This window comes from Bradysia coprophila, unplaced genomic scaffold (assembly GCF_014529535.1).
Source record: "Bradysia coprophila strain Holo2 unplaced genomic scaffold, BU_Bcop_v1 contig_232, whole genome shotgun sequence".
Lineage (NCBI taxonomy): Eukaryota > Metazoa > Arthropoda > Insecta > Diptera > Sciaridae > Bradysia > Bradysia coprophila.
The window spans coordinates 13,039,333-13,059,589 of record NW_023503493.1 but is presented as its reverse complement, the minus strand read 5'-3'; the positions used below and the strand labels follow the sequence as shown (position 1 = coordinate 13,059,589).

Sequence of the window (20,257 nt, the reverse complement as noted above, 5' to 3'; positions counted from 1 at the left end):
ATCTCAGTTAATAATTTAACCTTTCTCTACTATTTTCTATCCAAGTTTTTTTCAAGCATTTCCTGAATGTCACCTGCAAAACACTCGGAGTTTTACTGAGCTCTTACTTTCTTTAAAATTGTAAATTGTACTAACTGAATTATAGAATTAATTTATGGTGATTTTGTGATTGGGAGGTGGGGTGGTAAACGTTTATCTGCTTTTTACCATAAAACTTTCTACAGATCAATAGTGCGGTGGTTTTTTGTTGAAATATATCTGGTGTTGAGACTTTTGACGATAATTCTGCTCAAAACGGTGTAAAAATAAAACTTTCCGGTGTTAATTTGGTTTCGTCAATCGATTCACAGAAGGGTGTAGTTCGCTTCTGCATCAGACTACTAGTAGTCTGATGCAGAAGCAGTTTCTTTCTCATTAACACAGTATACTGTTATAATGAGAAAAAAAGTTGCTTCTCAAGAAACTTTATATTAATATTCCTGCTGCAGACTGTGATTTTAATGAAACATTTTTTTTCGCATTTATTTATACACAATTCTATCACTCATTAACGGTTAAAAATGCCTGACGTTGAATGTTGTGTTGAATTAATATTTTTAAAAAAATTATATGAATCGAGAACAAAAAATACAGATGATATTCCGATGTGGAATGTTCGGGGGTATTGCATTGATTAAATTAAATAACAATGTTCGTGTTGGCGAAATTTTGATATTGCAAAAACAGACAAATTTAATATTGGAAAAAAAAATCCCACACATTGCCTTTACATTAATGTTCACATGACATGAAATGAAACAAGTTCACAAGGAAAAACAAATCAGTTTGAAAATCCACAACATTCTCCTATGTCTTCACACACATATATGCATGCTAAATCGCAAAATCGTATCATATTCAACAATATATGTATAGCTTCTACCCAAACCACCACCCCCAACCATCACACTCCAATTTTCCCATCTCGTCACATTTTCACATATAGCCAATATAATGGTCCACGTTGTGTGGATGTAAGCCTAATGAAAAGTGTGTTGTTGTATGTTACATTTATGTGATTTATCTTTTTTTTATTTTTGTTTTATTTACAGACGATACTACAGGTGTCATGGGTACGACATCGTGATATTCATTTGCTAACTGTCGGCCGATATACATACACATCTGATCAACGTTTTCGTGCTTTACATCATCCACATTCGGAGGATTGGATACTTCAAATCAAATATCCACAGCACAGAGATTCAGGTAAAACACACATCGCATATCTATATATACGTTATATTGGTATGTAAATCGTAAATGAATTGAATTTTAGGCATTTATGAATGTCAAGTGTCTACGAGCAGCCCTATGAGCCATTACATCCACCTGAATGTTATTGGTGAGTCATGATTTGAATACAAATTTTGAAATTATTCTAAACTAATAGGGATCGGTAAAGGTATGGTGTGTGTGTCAGACGATTATGCATTACAGTCACCCTCCCCCCGGTAATAATGTTGCCGTTTTGATAAACTTGGCCATTAAAATAATAAAATTTTGCGAAAATTGCCTTCAACCGAAACAATATGGTGTGTGTAAATAGGTATCTAATAACCCATAGTTTTAGGGCAATAACTGCCATAGATATTAATGCAATAAATTTTTCCTTTCCGCGATTTACTAACCGTGTTATGGCTTTCGGTAGAAAAGGTAATGGGGTTTTTGCGGTGGGCTCCGGAATACATGCTTCTCCGCATTATAATATGGAATTGAAAAATTTATCAGAAAATGAAAATCACATTTCGAGAAATATTTTCGTGTGGCTCGTGCTGCTTGGAGTTATATGCACAGCATTATATCTTATAATATATTCCGTATCAGTTAAAATTCATATTTTACTTCGAAATGCGGTTCCAAATTATAATTATTTAAAAATGGGGTGGAGTATTTCATAACAAGCCAAAAACGAAACTATTTTTTGGAAGCTTCATGATAAAGTGACGTTATGGCAGTTACATGGTCCATGATTAGCATAATGGCTGTGACGCTAGTTCTGGTCGACACAAAAGTTGCAGCAAAAATATTTTAAATTATGAGGCAATGCATATCCACAAAAGGCTCCAGAACTCTACTTGACCCATTCTTCCCGCAGAACGAAAGAAAATTCACTTTTACTAGTGGGTAAACTCCATCCGCCCTCCAGTACTAACTTGATTTATTGATGCACCCGGGAATATATAGCGTACACCCTTGGTCTTCTGATACTTACATTGAGAAGTTACCAAACAAAAATGTTTTACATGCGGGTCGAAAATCATTGTACTTTGTGAACTTTCGACGGCTCTATCATGTAAAATCCATTACAAAAGTCGGTATAAAACTGAAAAGTCACGTTTTCGTATGTTTACTAACGTCGGCTTCGCCTCGAATCAACGAAACTCACAACTGTATTTCTCAACATTTCACCCCTTGCAGTGTTTCATCGCCAGTCGCATGGCAGGGAAAATCGTTTTTCACTTATTCACTGTATGTCTAAGTAAGTAAATGATTAAAGCAAACTTCTATTGAACAACAAGCTTCGATAACTCCCTTTTCGACAAGTGTAGAAAGTAGAGATAAGTGTTTGTATCTCTTAGCCGAAGGCGAGTTATTCATGCAAATTGCTCAAAAATACACGAGTGAGTTGGCGAGTATCGCAGAATTGTATCCGGAGTAATGAATTAAGTTAAAGTTAGGGCTTGGAACAGGAGGCGGATTACGGAATCAGTTCTCTTTTCTCAATTCTACCTGATAGAGTACGGCTCGTCATTTTTCGATTGATGTCACCTGGTGTCAACGAAGGGATTTTAGTCAAATAAATTGCCACACGACCTCAGAACTCTGGAACTTAGTTTTTAAATAGATTGTGGAAATTGTTTTCGTCACTACCGCAAAAATCAGCGATGGCACTGCCTTCGAGTCGGTCTTTTGAGATACGAAATTTAAAAATCAAAATTATTTGTTAGGAAATTAAATTTTCGATCCATGAAAATATTGTTCGATGAAGTGACAGAAATGACCGACTTGACAACAGCGTCAATCATTAGGAGTCCTGTGAAATAGTGCTCAAAGCCCAGGTTCTCAAAGAACACCCACAAGGGCAGGTGACACCGAAATCGATAAACGCACTCAGTACAGATTGTGTGTGAAATCAACTCGAAGAAAATGTTTTTTAGGAAAATTTGGAATTTTGTTTTTGTTACGTTGCCTTTTTCATATAAACTTCGTAGCCGCTGAACTCAATTTGTGTGTCATCGCCTTCGTGATCAACTCAGAGTTGTCTTAATCTGGTTCTTTCAGAACCTTGCTCAAATCCACGATCTATCGTCTCTGTACCGGCTTGGCGATGAGAGTCCTGAAAAAAGATATGATGAAACGATGCGAAACGTTTTATTTAAACCCTTAAAAAGATTATAGTACCGATTGAAAAACTGATTACTGTTCCGGAGTCCTGAGGTCATGTGCTACATGATTACATTTTATTTGACTAAAATCAGTCGAGTAAAACATTAATAATTTTTCTGTTGACACGTTACAGACATGGAATAGAGGAAACAGAATTGATGCCGTAATCCCTCTCCAGGTCAAATTCAAGTTATTCAAAATGAATAAAGTGTTAGAGACCTAGACAACCAGACTACGGATAGCATTTGCTATGATTTTTATATCACTTTAAAATTTTTATATTAGGCTGAATTTGACCTGTGCCAAGCGGCACTGCCTTAACTGCAATACACCCTTTTTTTGAAAAATTATACTCGAGTTGGGTCAACTATACCCAATTCATATCATTACAAGGCTAGACACATCTTTTTTTCAAATCATCCAGCCGGAGATCGTTAACATCAATAGAACTAAATTACTGTGAATAAATCGTTATTTAATATTGCGACACGGAGGAAAATATTTACGTAGAAAAGAGCTGTACGATCGAGCGAACGTAATAAAGTCCATCAATTTACATTTTGTTTTCGTGCATAATGAGCCCGCCTCGTGCAAAGCACATAAAAATTATTCTAATTAGCGTAGAAAAGGGCTGGGCAGATTATTACGAACGCATAAAATAAACATCAATTGGTGGAATTTATTTATTAGAAGTACTTTAGCGTCTCCCAGTGTTTTAACGAGGCTGCATACTTTTATTAAAGTTAAATCACTAAACACTTTTAGCAGACTTATTGGATGGGGAGTGGTAATTTCGATAAGAAAATTATGAATTAAGTCTAACTAGCATGAAATGTCTCCAATTTTCGGTGTATTATGAATTTGGTTTTTCCCATCAGCATATGCATCACAATTGAATGACATTTATTATTCATTATTCGAAAGCCAATCCGACCGAACAGTTTTGATTAGATTTTGCATATAAAAATTAAATGTCAATTTATAAACAATTGGTTCGCATACGTTCATTATACCTGTACCCTGAGGGTTTGGCAATTTCAACGTCTCGAAACCACCATTAGGAAGGAGGGAGTAGGAAGACAGTCTGAAAAACTTTTGCCGTCTAGATAAGATAGAACCAGGGCCGTACTTGCTACTACAAGGCGCATCGAGCACTATAAAGAGGCGGTAATTAGATCTGTACAGGCTGTGGGGTTTTCAGTCCGGATCGAAAGTATGACCGAAACACGGCCCAGCGAATTCATTGTGGGGCATCTGAAGTACAAAATATCAAGTGTCTACAAGCTGGAAGCTAGACAGTGAACCTGTGAAGATTCCACTAGATCTTAGGTTTCATTTACCAGCATTTTCAGCAGAGAATATTTTTGGGAAAACCTTATTTTCATATTTTTAGAATTTTCCCACATTTTTCTTAGAATTTTCCATATTGGAAAATTAGGAAAAGTGTAGGAAAATATTGATAAAAATGGGAAAGTCTTTCACTAAAAACAGTCCCTGATTTTCCGAATTTTTTTTTTTAAATTTACTCAATCATATCCATTCAAATTACCCTAGAAACGAGAGACGATGTTCAATTTAAAATAAATTTGCTATTATATTCGGCTTCAAAATTTAATCAAGTTAATTAACAGGTTTTCGATGAAAAGTTTTATTTTAGCCTCGGAGTGAAATTGGATATCGCAACTAATTTATCAATTTTATTTACAAAGAGAAAATGGATGGTTTACGCTGAAATTTTAGCATCCACTTCATTTGATATATATACTGAATATGATCGTAAATTTTGATTTAGACTCAACCGTAGACCTCCAATTAACAACAAAAGCAATAAAACCGATGCAACAGTAAACTAGAAAACGGGCCGACAGTTTGGTCTCACCTGTTTCACCGATCTCCGTTTCGTAAATTAAAAGTTCAGAAAGGCAGCCTTTGCATTCCCCTTGAAAAACAACAGAAGAGTCGAATATCATCGTGCGAATCACGGTGTGCTGCAAGTTCCCAGACTATGGTTCACAGTCAACTTTCTACCAAACGGAAACCGTTTGCCTTGGGTTAGTTTTATGGGCTAAACGGACATACCCACACCCAGATGGACATTTTTTCTTATTTGCTGAGTGAAGCTGTTTAAGCAACGTGCCTTTTGGTAGCCAGTGCGGGCCGGATTTTTCCGTTTTTAGTTTTGGATTCCTTAGACTAATCATGCCAGGACAGGAAATTGCGAACAGATTCCGTAAAAGTGGTCCCGACATGAAATACGTAATATTTGTAACTGTGAGTGGGCAAATTTGGTGGGCAAATTAGCGCAAGCAATTTTAATGTTAATGTTAGTAACAAAATCTACGTATAATTTAACGAAATGTGTATACAAACTGGTGTGGGGACCACATTTTATCGTACGAAATACCAGTCTATGTCTATGATCAGTCTACTGCTGTACACATACCAACGCGAGTTTAACACAAAATTCTTCTGTTTTTAGGCCTATTCAAATTGTTTTGAAACTTTAAATTTGCGAGAGCTAGGCAATATTGATGATTGAAATGAATCAATCAACCAAAGCTAGCTGTCTCAAGTTCGATTCGACTTTTTTTGAAATCCCACCATTTAACCTGTTCTTACTGTCATTCGTTACATAATGATGAGGAAGAGTATATTTCCGATCCATTTAAGTAATCCCATGTGCTATACTTCAACCGTTTCGTTTATGATTCTGTGACCCAGTTTGTAAAACTTTTCCACCGAAGCCGATCTACATGCTTGAAAAATATCACCTTTGTTAGTAGCCAACTTGCTATGCATCATTCATGAATTTTGGTAATATCACTCGGGAGCTTTAAGCTTTCATTTCAGTCTGAAGCTGTTATACATAGCCACAAAACGCGTGATAAATGTCGTAGATAACGTGGCTTATTCACACTAATACCTTCATATGCATACACTATACGTGGTATATCTAAACTTTTCATTCTAACTAGATTTCATTCGAGCTGCATGACCCGAAAGCTTCGGATTAACTTTTGGTCGGATTTTAAAAAAAACGAATTTATGGTTGGGCTGGATTCGGTCGGGCTTTTAAGTCCTAGAGCCACCGCCGCAAATTGAGACAGCCTCAACAAACATTCGACGAGATGTGTTTCAAAAACGCACTACGGGTCCGGTCGAGTTTTGAGGAATGCCTCAACCCTCTCATCTCTAAATCAACACCTAAATAATTTGCGTCATTTTCAGACAAATTCAATTTTCCCATCACATTCACACTAATAGCATTCAACCTATTCAAACGACTGGGAAATTCATTCTTTGATGGTTTTTGGCCCGAACCAGGCTTAAATAAGGTAACAAGCTAATGGTAATGTCAATTTCCTGCCGCAAATACAACGTCAAAGCTCATTACTCGAATATAAGTTAAAACAATTTTACAAAACACATACATCACTTTCAACTCCCATGCCTGAAATTATCATACGACCGTTTTCCAGTAGCGCTTGGGCACTGTGCAGACTATCATGTTTATTTTGTTTAATAGGTGAATTCAATATCATCGTTATTCATAAGAGGCTTAACAATAGAAGTGCATTCACAAAATGGTGAACATAAATTGACAATGGAAAGTTGTAGAATTTATGTGCTGGTTTTCGGCGGCACACAAGTGCATATATTGCTACTAAAACACTAACGCTTTGCATTTTAAGTTGATGACCGAATGGGTTTTAGTCATATACGTTTCCATGTAACAGAAAACGGTATTGCATTGCATATACACACATGTGGTAAGAATAACACTCGACCGGTGAGCAGACTCAAAAGAATGGAAGGAATTATTATTACAAGCTATAAATTCATATTTGTGTCATAAGACGGTCGGGTATTCAAGTTATTGGAATATCGTTTATGTTCAGGGGTGGACTGGCCATATGTTGAAATCGGACAGAACCAATTGCGCCTCTTATTTTTAGTAAGAATTCCTGTATATTAAAGCCTCTTACGACTAAATCTTTCGTTTTGAAGCCAGGTGCCTTGATAGGTCAAGTTTAGGGTTGAATTTTTGAAGTAGAAAAATAAACGGTACTGACAATGTCAGCGATTGCTTTTATAACCTTTCGTACATCTAACGTAACGGTGATTCACCTGTAGTAGTTTTCCAATGATGAATTGAGATGATCTACAAAATTGACTAAATTCACATAAAAAGCTAATTCAGAGACAAGTGATGACTTGAATTTTTGTTCATTCAACCTACTGGAAAGAAAACCTGACCGGACCCGAACCCAGCTTGAACTATACCTGACCTGATTCCGTGTCTTAGAAATAGAACTCGAGAATTCGATGGAATTTGTCTTTTAAAGGACTCATCAAAACAGTTCCGTATTTGTTTTTCCTAGAAAACGTCCTCAGAGCTTTTATCGTTGAAAAAGCATACAAACGGAAACCGTTGCAAAGAATATTTTTTTCTTTCAAATATATATTTCTTTACCAACGATTGGGGACGGGGACGAACATTTCTGTATACAGATTTCAAATGGACCATATTTAATTCATACTCATTTCATGGTTATGTTTTCAGCACATATGACTGGTCAAAGCTTAGGCATCTATACAATATTGTGGAGAAACGTCTGTGTTCCATGAGCTTTTCATTGAGCCATTTTTTTGATAGAATCAATTTTGATTTAAATTAATTAAAATCGATTTCATTGAAATGAAAAGCATTTTGTGAAAAGAGAAAATTCTTTTGATTTCTTTCATAGGAAGTAGTTTTAATAAATTGAAAATCCAATTCGCAATTATAACAATGATTGCTAACCGTATTTCTCTATAGGGTGAGCATAAAATGCATCACTGTATGAGTTGACAATAAAGCTCAACATTTCCTTGTCATGAAAGATTTTCATTTAGTTTTCTTTTGCGTCATCCACGGTGAAAATGAAACCCTACGTTTTTCGTATAATACTTTCGAGACCTTTATTTTCCACTGGGGATAGTGGATATGAATCTGACTAGTGCTTTTAAACTTTTGCTACTTGTAAATCTACGTATAAGTATCCCGTACAAATAATGAACCGTAATTATTTCCCTTCGCTAACACGATGTAAGTGTATTAAGTAAATAAATAAACCGCTACGAGCAATAAATTATCATTAATTTTGTAGTGGCCTATCAATATGCAGCGACATGTGTATGGATAAATTATGCATACAAAATACAGTACATACTACACACAGTACATTATTTCTGTCAGTCGTGCACGCTATAACTCAAAAAAAGAAATCCAATTTTAATATGTGGAAGGGAAAATATGAGGTCAAGTGGCAAAATCTGCCATATATTGGAAACATGAATTGTGAATGTTCTTTGTGTTGTAGACTGTAACACTTTTGTGATTCTATTTTAATTGTTTCTAACTGAAAACTCTAAAGCATCTTATTGATGGAATCTGAAGTGCTCAGTCGTCTGACGATGCAGGAAATGAGTGTTTATTACAATATTAGTTGTGAGCAGATATGAGAGCAATTTCGGCGTCTGGAGCAAATATGCTAGCATGCTAGCGATGCGAAAATCCTTATTTTGTCTACTATGAAGCGATGTGAAAATGACGCTTTGTTGTCGCCATTTTAGGTGAGAAAATAATAATTTCACCTCGGGAAGCAATAGAAAATTCCTATTTTTTTCGCTTGGTAACAAATAACTATTGAAAAGAAAATCTAAAATAATGTTTTTTGACAACGCATGTGGGAAAATAAACATTTTCGCACCACTGAAACCTCGGAAGCCTGTGTTGTGAAAAACGTTGTGTTGACCTCGAGAAAAAAGTAAGAAATTTCACTTACTCGTTGCACTCTGGCCACGAACAACACCCTCGATATGAAATTTCCAACGTTTCTTCCCTAGGTTAACAGATAACTATTTCATATGCGCGGTATGATTAACCTTATTTTCTCCACTCAACTTACTTAAGAAAATAACGTTTTGTTGACGCTTTGTCTGATGGCTGTTCGGGGAGTAAATGTCTCTCGTTTTGACAGGGTAGAAAATAGAAATTTTCTCACTCGAACTGTCACATTTGTTTTGAAAAATTGTGTAACAAATCGTGTAGAAAAGTGTTTTCGATTTTTAGCCGTATTTTCACCGAGAGACATTTTTCTTCATTTGGCAAAAAATGTGCCATCATGTCTGCACGATGAAAAGTCGATTTAAAAAATGTCGAGGCCACCACTCAGTCACTAAGTCTTACGATTCTTTGAGACCGATAGATTAACATTTTTAACTTTTGAAAATTCAATTTTTTACTATGGTTATGCTATTCGTGTACATTAACAACTTGAATATTTATTTGTAATGTTTAAAACGGCCAGCGGCGACAGGACTTTGGCGGCTCTCATGTCTGATTATTAGTTGTAAGGCTGAATCATTACAACGATGAAAACTTAATATTACATCTTCACAATGGAGAATACTTTACTGAGTTCTTCTGTTTGAGTTATACACATATATTTGAAAGGAGCATTGTCTTTGATTTCTTACTGGTAAAAAAAAATTAAATTTAAATTGAGCTTTCGTGTTCAATGCTATTCAAACAATATTCACCGTTGAAAAGCCCGAAAAGTTTTCCTTACAAAACTAACAAAACTATGTAACTTTTCTCTTTCTTTCCAATTCTTTTTTTTTTCAAATTTTATTTAAATTAAACTTTATTCAGTAAATATCAAATGTCTATTCAATGCTATTACGTCGGTATTATCTGCATTATAATAACTCCGAACTGCGAATATATATACTTTTGCAATTTGAATTTCTCAATTAAAAGTTTTCTTTAGCATTTTGTAGCGCGAAGGAATCATCAAACTTTCATACTATTATTCATCAGGAATACGCTAAATTGTTTTAGTTGATTCCGTTTTGTTTTCTCCGAAACTTCTGTGTGTATAAGTGATGATAGTTTCTAAAATGTGCAAATAAATTTATAAACATTTTATCCCTGTGCCAATGATAAGGAGTTTTTATTTACGGAATGCCATTGAACGTGCACATTTTAGCATTATAACGACAATATGCAATGTGCATTGAAAATGGGTTTTTTTTTGTTTAAAAATAAATTGAAAATTTATTCTCATTTTCGTCTATTTGCGATGAATGTGTATACAAAACACAGGGGTGTACTAGAACGTTTTTGATTTTTGTACCAGCCCTGTTGAATGTCGTTCAAAAACATCGACTCGTTTTTTAATTTTCTGAATGTTATAGTTTTCGGCAACAACGATTTTCTGTTAATAGTAACTTTTAATTGTCTTTGGCAATTGCCTAAAATCGATGGTATTTTACGACAATTTTTATGATAAAGTGGTACACCCGTGGTATACAATGTACCACTCAACTCATGCATAATGTTATTTACTCACATCGTTCGAATGTAATATAAATAATTGTTTAAATTTCATTTGCTTTCATTCTTGGTAATGGATGAACTTGTTTATTTTGTGCTCCTTTATTATTTTGCGCTACTTTACTAGGCCCCACCACTTGGGTGGGTCATTTCCCTTGACTGACTATCAATACTTTCAATAATTCCAGTCCCAGTTGTCTTACCATTTTTAAAAAAGCTGTTGTTTTGAAAAACACAAAATTATAGTCAGATGAAAAAGCCTCTTAGTCTCTTTGCTACATCATCACAACGCTTTTGAAATGGCATAATATAATAATATTAATCTTGAATAAATTAAACTCGTGTGAATTACGGCCCTCGCTTCGCTCTGGCCGCAAAGTTCACACTCGTTCAAATATTCATAAGCCTAAGCATGGAAAATAGGAAATTATAACACGATGTGATCAGGAGAGGCATTTTTGAGTATGTTATACATATACTGAGAAGAATACAAACAAACAATACTTACAACGATTGAATATTGTCTCCTAAAAAGCGCAATGAGTGGAAGGTCTAGCGAAGTACGTTTCACTCCTGATATGAGTCTCCTATATAGTCTACTAAAGGCGCTGAAAAGGTGGCGTATTTCTTGCCTACCTCTAAAAAAATTCTTTTTAAGAATACGGATTTCACGCAAAAATTGTCGTATATCCCAGATTACTAGTCCAATTAAATTCCAATGTTCGAGTTTAACCACATGAATTACGCTACTGGTCGAAATTGATTTTTGAAGCCTCTGAGAATTACTCGAGCTATCGGTTTCTCAAGCAAGCAAGCAAAAACTCTTTTGGGAAGTACTTCTTAATTGTTAGACCAGAAATCCAGAATTTCACAACTCATCAAATAAGAAATTTTTCTGGAAATCCGTTGCAAAAATGTCGTGGTATAACAAGTTATGTTTACAATTACTCCAAACTCACTACTCCAATATCATTCTCTGTCAATTAAAACAAAAAAATTGAAAATCGGGTAAAAATTACTCAAGTAATCGTGTTACCTATTGGTTTGCAATAGGAAAATTCCTAATATCGGGTCTAATAGTAAGCCCGTGTATTCATAGGAATTATTTTCTGTTCTATTTGTGCTTATTCACTTTTCGTCACTTGCGTGGTATAAATCACTCTTAGTAAAGAAAACACTTCGAGTTTCTCTGTTTTAATACATTATACATTCATTCGTTTTATTAGACTTTATAAGATTTCGTTACACTATTCTTACGAACTTGTCACAATGAACTTATTAAGACGAACTTGTACGACAGACCGGTTCCTACTTACTATCACTCTTATATATACTGTTTCAGTTATGCTATGACCTACTCATTGCAATAACTGACCAGTGATAACAAAATTATTATTTACCAAACTTAAATGTTACAATCGCATATGAATATATTTGCAATGCCGAGCGAAGCATTTTTACGATTCATTGATTATACCCATAACACGGAACATAACCATTTGTTTATGCATGCAAACCTAAATTATGTTTACATGCACTCAATTTGGCTATATCCGCATCATAGGCATATTCTACATTGCAAATAAATATCATATGACAGTGACTGCTAATTTGGAACTATATTCTTTGTTGATAAAAGAATATATTTCCCTAAGCAGCAACAAACTCCCGGGCATTGAACGGTCAAAATTCCGATCAATATCAATCGCCTTATTATTTGTTGTTACTCAGTTTTGATAACAAAAACTTATCTTAACCCCAATTACTCACTAAAATATGCTTATCCATAGTAATTTTGTATAAAAAGTTTTTGTATTTAAACGCTAGTATCGGGTCAGCAAATCATCATTCCATTTTGTGTATTCTCGAATGCAAAGTCTAGAAGTTTAATTCAATTTTCAAAAAGAGTGTCAATACCGTCATGACTAACGAGAAGAATCCAGATTTCATCGTGGAAGCAGATCCAATTCCATCGAACCTCCTGCCTACTCTCGAGATGGAAGATGAAAATGGGGTCGAGGATGAAGTGGACGAAGAAATAATCGCGGACTTGGCCACTCGAGCCATCGAAGCATTGGAAGAGGGGCGAGCGAGGGCAGTTGTGGAGCGACGGGCTGCTGCTAGTGCCCATTACTTGCTAACACAAATGCTGGTGGACAAGTGCCATACCGTTTGGCCCGTGCAGGTGTCCTACAGCGGCCGCCGGCGCGAGTTTCTACTCCCGAAATTGGAGGTATACTGTGTAGACCCCCGAAATTGGTATCATGCCGTTGATGGAAAATATTACAAGCGTGATTTGGGCTCCCGAATCCATGACATTCTGGTTCAGGCAGCGCATGACTTCCAATACGACCTAATCTATCATCCTGTGATACATCATGCGGATCGACGAGAGGTACATTTACCCGAGTAACAATAAATATGTAAATCATTCGAAAATACACGTGGGTTTGCTGCCACTTTTAAACCTAAAAATTACGATTTTTCATTTCTCAAATTTTCACTTGCCCTTGCCTTTCACTTTTGACCACAATCTTGTCGAAGAAGCGCTCTCTTGCAAAAGGTCCGGGTTGGCTGTACGTTGGCTCTGTCTCCAATTTGAGTTCCGTTGGTTTTCGTTCCTTCAATTCAAACATTGGTTCTGCTCTGCTGCTAGCTGAGGTTCGTCGTCGTTGCAAGCATTGATGTCGATGATACCAAAACAACACAGCACTAATGACGATCACGGCACATACTAACGTGTATGAAATGGTATAGTGATGAATGTCATGACCATTTGCAAATTGAATGTTGCTGTTTTCTTTTTGATGAACAATGGCCTTCGTCAATACGTCTAGCTCTGGATTGTTGACTATTTCGTCCCAATTCTCGATGTTGGTCGGCAAGGTTTTTCGCCTGGGAATGATCGTTGAAATATTCACTGGTGGTACCAACATAACGGGTTCAACGTCGCCTGTCATGATGTTTCGTGCTGTCACCTCAATTGAACCGATTTTTATGATGCATCGGTTTAATACGGTGATTATGCCGGAACCAGTTAATGTGCAGTGTTTAGTGTTGGTTTCGCAGATTATGCTAGCTTCCATAGAGTTCTTCATCGTATACAGGTAACTATTTTGTGACACCAATGCTGTCCATACTTGTTGACGATTCATTTCTATTACTTTGCAGTTGTCATGAGCACTGGCTGGATTCAACAACACTGCCATTTCACACTGTGGATTTGCTCCTTGTACATTGAAAAGTGGTTTGTTTTGGTTGCAAATCAACTTTTCATCCTCGAAAACTTTGCAGGTTTGTTTGTCCTCCTTTGATAGCATGTAAAAGTGGTCTTGTTTCAGGTTTACTGCCATATATGGTACCGATGGAACGATTGTATGCAGTGTTCCGTCATGCAGAAATGGAACTGGTACGATGTGGTATAGATGGTAAAACTCTCGACTAATCAGTGGCACAGTGATCTTCACAATGAGATTTTCAGTTGTTACACTAACTTTGGCGCTGAGCATGTTGTACAGCTGTGAAATTTGTCCTCTATGTTCGTCACCCGGTACCATCAAATCACTTCCGATGTTCTCTGCGATGGTTTGCAATTGCCGACGGAGTTGACTTGGTGAGATGATGGTTGGTGGAATCCTACCATGAAATACCGAAGTAAGCATGTGAATTACTGCTTCCTGTGTTTCTTGGTAGTTGTTCATCATTGTCAACGCTTGCAATGAAATTGTATTGAACAAATGATTTTTTCCAGTTTCGTCCTTGTTCGCGAGATTTGCCATGGTTTGGTTCAGATATAGGATTTGTTTGAAGACACTGGCACTGTTGGTTCTGATGATGTTCGCAGTTATTTCTTGGATCAATGTTTGATTGTAGATCAGCTGCTTTAGGTAATCTTCATTTCCTCTTAGCTGCTTAATTTCGTTGTCGTAATGGGTTGCATCATCTACGTTCAGGATCCCAAATACTTCTCGAGCCCCTTTTCCAACACCGTCAAACCATCCTCGCTTCATTCGTCTATGGGCCCCTTGCAGGACTGCCAATGCTTCCATACAATTTTTGGCTTCATTGGAGTTCATTTCTCTAAACATTTCTTTCGCTGCTTGACCGATATTATTAAACCATCCCCCATTTTTCCGTTCAGCGGAAAAAGTCTTTTCTGGATTTGTACTGCGAGGCGATCGTTTGGTATGCTTCACGTTCGAAAAAGATAGTATCAATTCATTTCGGTCTGTAATTTTCTTCAGTTGCGTTGACAGTTGGTCTTGAGTTACCGCGCAGTGTTCATCAGGGTGTACATGCGGGCATACCGTCTTCAGATGGTGCAACAATATGTCCAACGTGCTTTTTTGTAGCCAATACTGCTTCATGTCCATATGACAAACGATTGTCCATGCATTGTTTGTTAGGCTGAGTTGTCCCATTTTTTCAAAAAATAATCCGGGGTTGTTCTGGAACTTCGTGGTATTGCATGGCTGAGCACTCCCTCCGATTGCCAGTAGCAGTAATCCAAAAATTGTCACGGCGAGCAGATTGGCAGGTCCAAATTTTTTACCTGATCGGGTGGTTCTAGGCGTGTTGTCAATGGGAGCAAAAGTTACCTTTTTCTTACGTTTTTGGATTTGTTTCATCTGCTTCGCTATTCCTTTCACGTCGATTGGTTCTTTATCTGGATTGCTTGTCTTAAGATTCCACTCGAATTCTGGTGCTTCCGCATTTAGATTGGATTTCACTTTTTCGTCAATGGGCGCCGACTCGCTTTCTTCTTCTTCTTCTTCCACTGATGGTAAAGGCGCCAATTCATGAATAGCTCGAGTAAAAATTCCTGAGTATGTTTTTACGTATACCACTCTCACCACGCCATCTTTATCCGGCACAAGTTCAATTATCCGTCCAACGCGCCACTGTAATGGTAGCAAGTTGGGATCTTTCAATGTGACCAATGTGCCCAGAATTGCATTTGGCTGAATTGATCTCCACTTCTTTTTGTACTGAAGTTCGCACAGGTATTCTTTAGACCAGCGTTTCCAAAATTCGTTTCTGATTTCGACCAAATGTGTCCATTGCTTGATCTTTGATGAACTAACTAGCACAGAATCGTTCATGCTGCGTAATGGTGAACCAGTAAGAAAATGACCAGCTGTCAATGGTTGTAAATCATTTGGGTCGTCACTCATTGATGATAATGGTCTGGAGTTCAGGATTGCTTCAATTTCTGCCAATGCGGTCGCCAATTCGTCGTATGTCAGCCGATGATTGTGAAGTACCTTTGTCAGAAGATTTTTTGCTGATTTTACCGCTGATTCCCACAATCCGCCAAAGTGTGGGCTTCTTGGAGGTATGAATTTCCATTCGATGTTGTGATCGCTACAATAGGTAGATACTTGGTTGTGAAATTCCTTTGACTCTAGTAGTTCTGCCAGTTCAACCAGGTGTTTGCTTGTTGATTTAAAATTCCCAGCGTTATCAGAGACAATCTTTTGGGGTATGCCTCTACGTGCAATGAATCGTTTTAGGCAACGAATGAAGGCTGTTTGCGACAAGTCTGATGCTGCTTCCAAATGGACTGCTTTCGTTGAAAAACACACGAAGACACATATGTATGCTTTCGTTGTTCTTAGTCCTCGTCCATTGTAATGAATCACGATTGGTCCAGCAAAGTCCACTCCGGTTGTTGTGAAACATTGCCCAGTTGCCACTCGTTCTTTTGGTAGGTTGCTCATCACTTGTTGGAAAAGCTTTGGTTTCGCACGGGAACACAACATGCAATTGTCCACAATGGATTTAGCCATTATTTTACCTTTTATGGGCCAATATTGCTGCCGAACTATGCCCAAGAGAGCTTGTGGTCCAGCATGCATGTTGTCAATGTGGGCTTTATGCATGATCATCCTGGTGACGTCATGACGATATGGTAATATGGCCGGATGTCGTTGTTCAAACGATAAGTTTGCTTCCTGTAATCGTCCTCCAACTCGTAATACTCCATCCGCGTCCAAAATTGGTGTCATTGTTTTAAAATTGGTTTTCTCTGGTTGCGCTTCTTTCACCCAATATATGTCTTTGCTAAAACTGGAACCTTGAGCATATTTAATTATCATGATTAATGCCTTTTTCAGATTGGTGATTGAAAGCAGTCCAATGTGGTTCTTGTCTTCGTTGTTTCGTTGCAAAAACTTCAAACAGTATGCTAAAATACGCTGCCACCTGCCAATGGAGTTTCCATGGTTTATTGTTCCGACTATGCTTTCCACGGTTGGTGAAGCTGTAAGTATACTTTTGATCGTTTTTTCCTCGGAAATCTCCCTTTTAAAGGCTGGTTTTGTTTGTGGCCAATCGCATTCAGGTTTTTTCAGAAATTCTGGACCATACCACCATTGTTGATTGTTCGCCAGGTCGTCAACGCTGGAGCCTCGGGACAATGTGTCGGCTGGATTGTTTTTTGAATCGATGTGTTTCCAGTCGCTCGCCTTTGTGGTTCTTTTCACGTGGTTGACTCTGTTGGCGACGAAAGTCTTCAATGACATGTCGTTGTATAACCAAGAAAGTACGATTTCCGAATCCGTCCAATATTTCACGTCCTGTACGTCGATACCAATTATCGATTGCACCTTGTTTGACAAGTCGCTAGCCACTGTGGCACCGCAAAGTTCTAATCTGGGAAGAGACATTTTCATCTTTCCGGCTGGAGCCACCCTGGATTTTGAACACAATAGTTGAACTTTCACTTCCCCAGTTTTTGACACCGATCGAACGTAGACTGCTGCTCCATATGCTAATTCGGATGCATCAGAAAACGTATGCAATTGTACGTTGACCGCATCTTCGATCATCACATGCCGTGGTACGGAAATGTCCTTAACCTTAGGCAGCTGTTCTCTGTATTTGATCCATCGTTGTTGATCTTCTGGAGCCAATACCTCGTCCCAGTCCATATCTTCCTTCCATAGTTCTTGCATGAAAATTTTTGCCTTCACAATCACTGGATTTACTAAGCCCAGAGGATCAAATAATTGAGCTGTTTCGGATAAAATCGTTCTTTTAGTTATTTTATTATGCTCCTTCGGTTCGTATTTGAGTGAGAAGATGTCGGAATGCGGTATCCACTTCATGCCCAAGGCCTTTGTTTCGGTCACGTCTGCATTAATATCCAAACTAACAGCTCGTTTACTTTTAGGAACTTGGTCCAATATCGCTGAATGGTTCGAACACCATTTATGGAGATCAAACCTTCCCAACTTCATCATATCTATCAATTCGGCTTGACATTGAATTGCTTCTGCTAAGTCATTTGAACCAGTCATCACATCGTCCACATTGAAATCACGCTTTGCCACAATTGATGCCAATGGATAGTTTTCCGCTTCCATGTCTGCCAATGATTGCAGTGATTTTATGGCGAGGTATGATGCACATTTTGTGCCATAGGTAACCGTATTCAATTTATAGTATTCCAGCTTTCTTGTATGGTCATCGCGCCAAACAATCATTTGCCAGCGACGATCTTCCTCAGCAATCAGGATTTGCCGATACATCTTGCTTATATCTGCGGAGAAAACGTATAACCATGTTCGGAATCTCACCATTATGCTGAACAGATCTTGTTGTAGCATAGGTCCGTTGGACATAATATCGTTTAGCGAGATATTGCTGGAAGTTTTGGCTGAAGCATCAAATACTACCCGGAATTTTGTTGTACTACTTTCCGGATTCAATACCGAATGATGTGGTATTAAATAACAAGGTTCACCCTGGTCAGGTTTTGTTGTTTTTTCCATATGACCCAAATCGTTGTACTCCTTCATAAACTTGCAATATTCTGCTTTCAGTTGATGATCACGTTCGAAACGTCGTTCCAGCGAAAGAAATCGTCGTATTGCCATGTCGTGCGAACTGCCCAGTAAGGATGGTTCTTTCGTTAGCTGCAGCTTTACCACAAATCTGCCACTGGATTGCCTGACGGTTGTTCGTTCGTACAAAATTTCGCATTTACGTTCCTCATCCGTCATGTTTCCGCGCTCTGTGGTGCCCTTTTCTTCCACCTGCCAAAACCGTTCCAATTGCTGCTGTAATGTCGTATCTGAATTTGAAATGCCCACGCCTGCGAATGCCTGATTTGATTTCAAACCCAAATGGCGCCCAATAACAATCCATCCGAAGACGGTGTTTTGTAGATCTGGTAATCCTTCACCCAATTTTGTTAGTCCGTTAACTAACAAACGGTAAAATAGTTCGGCGCCAATCAAAATATCGATTTTGTCTGGTAGATTAAAGGCTGGATCCGCCAGTTGAACAGCTTTCGGTATCTTCCAATCACTCACGTTGACTTCCTTCAGTGGCTGGCAGGTAGTCACCGTTTTCATTATGAAAACTTCGAGTGAAGTTGTAAAATTCGAGTGCATTGAAGCCATATTGATAGTGGTCCTTTTGCTGGATGAGGCCAGAACTTCTCCCAATCCGATTATTTGCATGTTAGCTGGAGTGCAACTCAAGCCAGTTTTTTGTAACATTCTTTCGGACATTACATTGAGCTGAGCTCCTGAATCCAATAAAGCTCGCATCTTTATTGGGATTCCGTTGGCGTTCATCACATGAATGATTGCAGTTCCGAGAAACACATGATCGATACCTATATTCTTGATAGTTGATCCCAAGTGAGCGGAGGTTTCTTGGCGAACAAAATGTAATAACGTATGATGGTGCTTTTCACAAGTGAAGCATGGTTTTCCAGAACATTGTTTGTACATATGCCCTGGTTTTAAACATTGTAGACACACGGCTGCTCGTTTAGCCAGTTTAAAACGCTCCTCGACCGTCAATTTGGTGAATTTGGGGCATTTGGTGATGGAATGCTTCTCCTTGCAGTTGCACAACTTCACTTTGTTGTCGGTGGCTGCAGCTGCCAATACGGTAGATTTTTGTCTTTGAGCAAAATTCTTATTATTCACCTGTTGCTGCCCATTTCGAGATACAGCATCATCAATGCTATACTCCAACGCGCGGAACCGTTTCGTGATAAATTTCATTAAAACTTCGGTTGAAGCTGGTTGCCTCTCGTGGTCCAAATTTTGCTCGTAAAGTGTCACAGTAGGTTGGTCCATCGTGTTTAGCAGCAATTGATGAAAAATCATATCGTTGAGTTTTTCCTCAGTTTTTGCGGCTATTTTTACTGCATACATTCCTTCTCTAAAAACATCAAGTCTCTTTTTTATTGAACTGGAGTGGTTTGACTTCGCTCTTTCCGTGTTGAAGAGCAATTTGTTCAGTAATGATTTGATGATATGTCTGGGATTTTCATATCGATCATTCAGGAGGTCCCAAGCTAGTATATAGTTACCAGCAGTTACCTGCAATGATTCAATTAAGGCGAGTGGTTCGCCAGTCAAGTTTCCCCGTAGATACATAAATTTTTCAGTGGAAGTCAAATCTCGTTGTTCCATCATTTGGTTG

The 20,257-nt window shown here is 37.8% G+C and overlaps 1 protein-coding gene across 3 annotated transcripts in view; it reads left to right on the top strand.

Annotated features, from left to right (window-relative positions):
• The window catches only part of LOC119076752 (zwei Ig domain protein zig-8-like), a 135,050-nt gene that overhangs the window by 83,015 nt on the left and 31,778 nt on the right, over positions 1-20,257 (top strand). For all 3 annotated transcript variants that reach the window (XM_037183700.1, XM_037183699.1, XM_037183701.1), the window contains 2 exons: positions 1,092-1,248; positions 1,319-1,384. In XM_037183700.1, the coding sequence (XP_037039595.1) occupies positions 1,092-1,248; positions 1,319-1,384 (223 nt within the window). The remainder of the gene's footprint in view (positions 1-1,091; positions 1,249-1,318; positions 1,385-20,257) is intronic.